The sequence below is a fragment of the Trichosurus vulpecula genome, chromosome 4 (assembly GCF_011100635.1).
Source record: "Trichosurus vulpecula isolate mTriVul1 chromosome 4, mTriVul1.pri, whole genome shotgun sequence".
Taxonomy (NCBI): domain Eukaryota; kingdom Metazoa; phylum Chordata; class Mammalia; order Diprotodontia; family Phalangeridae; genus Trichosurus; species Trichosurus vulpecula.
Genome location: NC_050576.1, coordinates 33,638,987 through 33,644,986, shown reverse-complemented (window position 1 = coordinate 33,644,986; position 6,000 = coordinate 33,638,987). Strand labels below are relative to the sequence as shown.

General features: G+C 46.5%; 1 protein-coding gene across 6 annotated transcripts in view; it reads right to left on the bottom strand.

Moving 5' to 3' along the window:
- Nucleotides 1–1,055: 1,055 nt before the first annotated feature.
- The window catches only part of GPBP1L1 (GC-rich promoter binding protein 1 like 1), an 81,467-nt gene continuing 76,522 nt past the window's right edge, over nt 1,056–6,000 (bottom strand). For all 6 annotated transcript variants that reach the window (XM_036755031.1, XM_036755036.1, XM_036755035.1 and 3 more), the window contains 3 exons: nt 3,075–3,199; nt 2,175–2,277; nt 1,056–2,038 (listed from right to left, as the gene is read on the bottom strand). In XM_036755031.1, coding sequence (XP_036610926.1) covers nt 1,889–2,038; nt 2,175–2,277; nt 3,075–3,199 — 378 coding nt within the window. In that variant the 3' untranslated portion in view covers nt 1,056–1,888. The remainder of the gene's footprint in view (nt 2,039–2,174; nt 2,278–3,074; nt 3,200–6,000) is intronic.

Sequence of the window (6,000 nt, the reverse complement as noted above, 5' to 3'; positions counted from 1 at the left end):
TGCTTTGAGACAGTGGATTTCCCTGCACTGGGAATCTTCCGAGCAGAAGCTGAAGGACCACTTTTGGGGTGGGATAGTGGAGGTCCTTTCAAGTATACACTGAAGTGGAGAACCTGGAGTGGCACCATCCTGACTTTGAGATTCTGTTCATGGCTCAAACAGTCTCCAACGGGAAGCCTTCCCTGATTTACTAGGGTAAGCTCTGACCTCACCCTGACCCTCCTTGGTGTCTGATGCCAGGGTCCTCTAACCAGCTCCATGTGCCAGTGCTGTCAGCTTCAGGAGGGTGGGCAGGGCCTTTGTCTCATCTAAACCCAGCATCTCCCCAAGGGCTCATTTGGAATTCTTCATGCAAGGGATATTTAATAAATGTCCTATGCCTTCATGATGCACTGCCACCCCTCCCCGAACAATGAAGCTTCCAAAAAACCTCCCCCCACCTCACCCTGTCTATTGACTGAGCTTGTGGGACCCACAAACAGCCCAGGACGCTGTCCTGAAGGTCCAGGCCTCAGGGATAAATAACCGCAGAGACTGGCTCCTGGGGGCCCAGCAGCTCCTGCTAACACAGAGAAAAGCAGGGGTTCTACACTGGCCTCTCTGGGTGTGACTTATGGAGACTGGGAACTGTGACTGAGCCCACGAAAAATGTCCAAATAAAGTGTGACATGAACCAAACTACCACTACCCGAGACCTTCTGCTGAAAATGGAGAGAGGGGTGTGTACTTCAGGGTGGGGAAATGGGCCATGAGGAGTAAAGCCCAAGCTTGGCCCCTTTATTCCAGAGGCAATGGATGGGGAAGCACTGCAGGATGCTGGAAAGAGGTAGGATAGGATGGGACATAGCCCTTTCCTCAGATCAAAGGCCTGGAATGTCATTTACACTGAGGCACCAGGGAGCCATAACAGCTTCCAACATCCAAGGGAAAGAAAAGTTTTGGCAAAAACCCAAGATCTGCCCCCCAGATTTATACACTAACAGCATTACCAGAGAAGAATTGGGACCACTTCCCTTAAAACCAAACTCTTTCTCACGCAAGAAGGACAACTCCAATTGGCAAACTGATGCAAAATATTTATTCCAAGTTAGTTATTTTTGATGCAGTAGTTTTTCCCCTTATACAGACTCATGTGATAACCACTTTTTAAAATCTGTAAATAATGTTATCAAAATAATCTTAATCTTTGAAATCTCACAAAAATTTATATTTTACAATCCACCCTGAATATCAAGGCTGCGAGAAGAACACAACAATTCCTATATCCAAATATTTTACAGCTGTACCCAAAAAGGAAAAAAGGAAACCCACGAATGCTTGGTTAAGTGATGAAAGCTGCCCGAGCCGCCAAAAATAAAAGAAAATTAAAAATCCATGTTATTTGCATTAATTTAACACAATTATAACTTTTGTAGTCATTTTGTCATTGACAATGATTGTTTGAGCACATTGTGAGTAGTCCTGGGCTGGCGAGGGCCCAGGGCAGGCAGGGGGGGGCTGGCTGGGGTGGGTGGGCTGTGTTAGAAAGCTATGGCTGCCAAGGTCCGGCTCTTGCTCACTTCTGCCACCAGCTCTGTCAGATACTTTTACTGTCCTAGACACATTTACTGTCCTACACACACAGCTGCACACAGAAATTTGTGTGTATGTGTGTACTTATAGATTTTATTTTTTTGTCACAAATTTCCCAGCTATACAAACTTGCCTCTATTAAGCATAGAACAGGCTGAACCAAAAAAAAAAAAAAAAGCCAAACAAGCCAATCTCTCTTCTTTGGGATCATTCCCTTTGTGCACGAAGGATTCAACAGCAATGAACAAAGAAAGGAAAAAGAACGGTTTCATTTATACAACCCTGACGGGGAGCGGAGCTGGACAGGTCACTCGGCTCAGGCCTCGTCATCTGAAGTTTCGCTGCTGCTTGTCTCTGTGCCCGAGTCCTCGGCCTCGGGCTTCAAAGCATTTCTCCAAGTGGCAAAAAGGCCAGAGAGGCGGCGGCTCTGAGAGAAGCCGTTCCTCCCAAAGCCATTTCTTCTTAGCTGGGGGAAGGGAGGAAGGTGACAATCACTGTGAGCAGGGGCTCTCCTGGGGTTTGGGGGGTGACAACAGCAAGAGGTGAGTTTGCACAATCTGAACAAAGCTGTGCAGGGGCAGTGGGATAAGTGGCAGACATACCTTCTCTGTCTTCATGTGGAACTCTCTCAGCTCGTCCTCCGTGAGGGGAAGACAATTTTCGTCATTCTCTGGGTATTCCTGCCAGCCCATTGCTTTCAATAACCTGTTCCAACAGAAGGAACATGTCAGTGGGAACAGGGCAGATGAGAGAAGACCAAGAGCTTCTGGCTCCCTCCTGTCCTGCTTCCCTCCTTTCTGTGCCCAAACATCCCAGCCCTCAGCAGGTGCCCTCTGGGGACAGTGAGGCACACAGTCAGCACCAAATCAGAGTCAGATCCTGGTGAGGGTGAAGAATGACTCCTCAAAAGTGGCCACATCATTCAAAGTCACACCACCTACTTCCAATGACCATATTTTACACAAGTATAACTTCAAACAGTGTGAATTCAAGTATCAGTGACCATCCTAGGGGATTCATTATTCACACTAACTGGGACATTCAAGACGACCAAGGCTACCAAAGGAAATCCAAGGGATGAATGTTGCCAATTGCCAGAACCAACCAGCTCAGGGGACTAGAGACGAGAACCACCTGGAGGATCACAGGCGGAAGAACAGAGATGGATACAGGGATAGAGGGAAGGGAACAAGAATAGGAACTTCTCAGAGGGGAAAAAGTGTCTTAATTAAGGAATCCTTCTTTCTGCTGACCCCTCTCCCACTCCAATGTTACTAACTCTTCTTGACACAAAAGTAACTACAGATGCAAGTTCATTCTTGCTTTGGGTGCCTTCCAAGTCAGTTCTGGGCCAGTGCAGGACTCAGGTTTTTTTGTGATGAGATGCTTGGTAACACTTTCCTGAGATGACAACCTGCCTGTGGCCTGAAGGCCCCCAGGTACCCACCAGCCAGCTTTCCACACTAAGCAACACTTGCCAGGATTGGTTTTCTTTCACTCACCTGTGTTCCGCTTCCAATGAGAGAGAAAGGCCTTCTCTCTTCTCCATTAGGGGGAGAGTGAGGCCATTCTGATGGCAACCCTCTTCCCCATTTTCCTTTGGTTCTGGTGTGCTGTTCCCCTCCATCTGCAGCAGGAAAGAAAGAAATCACCTGGGAAAACTGCCCTTTGCCAACGAGCAGTCCCAAGCACCCAAGCACAGGATAATTTTCCTCCCTCCTGCCCAGTACTTTCTCTCCCAAGAGAAATGTGGGTTTACAGGGTTAACCAACTGCCAAAGGAGTACAAGAAGCTGTTGTCCTGGCTGAGTTTTAGACCATTTCACTGAAACCCCTCTTCTTATGGTGGCTAATAATCTGTATAACAGCTATGCAGACTTAGTTATGAGGGGTACAGATTTCTTAAGTGAGACTGAAGCTAGTGCCCAACGTCACCCACCACCAAGTCCTAAGCCTGGCCCTTTTATAGATGGAAAGCACAACATAATTCACTTAGGACAGGCACAGCTTTGCTACTGTATGACAACACAACATCCCCACTGCTGACAGCTCACTTAACTCAAAATTAGATCTAAGACCCTAACGGAGTTTTGACTTAGGTTTCTGTGATAAGAGGACTAAGATCACCAAATAAGTAGCAAGGAAGTGGTTGCTTGATAAATATTTCCTGTTATGGATGTAGATGGTTTTATTTTCTTAGCTCCAAGCCCTACTGGCTTGGATCTAAGACTTAAAACAAGTAGCAAGATGGAGTTTCCTCCAGTATAGCCTGGGTTTCCTGAAAATCTCCCCCAAGTCGTCCAAGGAAGAAAAGGAGAAAAAAAGAAGAGTCCACAGAATCAGGAACATATTCAGCTTCGAAAGGAGCTGGGTTGTTATGAATTTCAGGAGAGGCTCTGGGATTCTGGACTGAAGCCCAACAGGTTGGGATGCCCCTGAGAGCCTAAGTTTGGTTTTTCCTAATATGACTGTGCTCAAACTTACAAAGGACACTGGTGGCAAGGAAGTACTACTTTGTGATTGCTGTGTTTGGAAGCACACTCAAACTGCCAGTAGTGAGGGTTGATTTTGCTTCGACACAATTTAGAGCAAGGTAAGAGAAAAAAGGTAATCAAACTATCAAGGAAAAAGAACCTTAGATATGGGAAGTACATGATCCTTGCGTTTTAATTTTTGAAGGATAATACAGTTAGATGGATTCAGCATGAGTGGGATGGCCAGATTCAAAGAGTAATTATTAACAGGTCAATGTCACCAAGGTCTCCAGTGGAGTGCTCTGGAGATCTGTGCTCCGACTTGTGCTGTTTAACCTTTTTCTCTATGACATGGATGAAGGCTGAGAAGGTGCTGCTGATCAAATCTGCAGATGAAGCAAAACTAGGAAGGCCAGCTGACATATGAACAGCAGTGTCAGGATCCAAAGGACCTTGATAGGCTAGGCTAGGGCAAAGGGCTCAGTCTAATAAGATGAAATTCATTAGGGATAAATGTAAACTCTTAAGCTTGGGTATAAAGAAAACCAACTCCACACAGTAAGATGAGGGAGCCATGGAGAAACAGTAGGTATCTGGAGAAAGATCTGGGGATCGGGTACTGCTAAAGCTCAGTGAGTCACTAAGGTGAGGTGGCAGCCAAGCTCTGGGAGGGGCAAGGCTTCCAGGAGCAGGATGGTGACAGTCCCAACCTGCTCAGTTCTGGGTACCAGAATATTAAAGGATATTCATCAGTTGGGAATGCCTGGAGGGTGATCAAGATGACGGGAAAGGGACTTCAGTTCATCATGTGGAGCCAGGAGAAAATAAGATTCAGGGAGGGACATGATAGATGGGTTCATGTCTGGGAAGGGCTGGTGAGTAGAGGAGGGATTAGATTTGCTGCCCTTGGCACCAGAGAGCAGGATGAGATACAAGAAGGGAAGGTGCAAAGCAGACAATTCAGGCTGATGTCAGGAAAGGCTTGCTAACTATGAGAGCAGAGTCAGAGTGGGATGGACACCCCTCCCCTTCCTTGGGAGTCTCCAAGTAAAAGCTGGCAAGGTTATCCAGTGGGGGTTCTTCTGGAGAGGCTGTGGAGGAGTGTTCTCTTAACTCTCACATTTATGATGCTGGGATTCTTCACCCAACCTCTTCCCAATCCCTAAGTGAGCATCCCCAGCCACCCCCTGGCAATCTCAGGGTTTCAGCCTCTTCTTATGAATAGACGATAACTCACATTTCTCAGGGCTTTTACAGAGCAGTCTTCTTACTGTCACCTTGTGCCAGATGCTATTCTAAGAACTTTTTAAAAATACTACTGCATAGCAACAAATACTGTACACAGCAGCCTTGTGAGGTAGGTGGTTATTATCCCCATCTTACAGATGAAGAAACTGAGGCAAACTGAGTCTAAGTGACTTGCCCAGGGTCTCACAGATAGTAAAAGTCTGAGGCCGGATTTGAACTTGAGTCTTGGGGCCTCCAGGGCCTCTACTATCTCCACATAAAAGAGGAGGAAAAGGAAGTGCTGAAGACTTAAGCTAATAAAGCCTGGAGCTTGGATTCAAACCCTTGTCTTTCAAATTCTTTAATATTCATTAAGTCGACCTCAGCACATCTAAAAACCAGCCCGATTTCCAGCTCCTCCCAGATGCCCACTTTTGTAACCTTGTGATAAATATTTCCCTCTGTCAGCTCCCAAGCCCATTTCCATAATGTCTACAGAATCTGTTTCCTCTTTTGTAAAATGAGACAGACTCTGATCCTGTGCAAATCTAAGTCCTGGAGCCCTGTCTTTCCCTCAATCCCCACTCCTGGATTTTTACAATCCGCGCCCCCCCCCCCCCCCCCCACGCCGTGTCATTTTCCTGACTGGTCTCTCTTCATGAGTGTAGTCTTCATTCCACGGTCTGTCTCTTCTACAGAATTCTGATCATTTAATTTCTTTGCTCAAA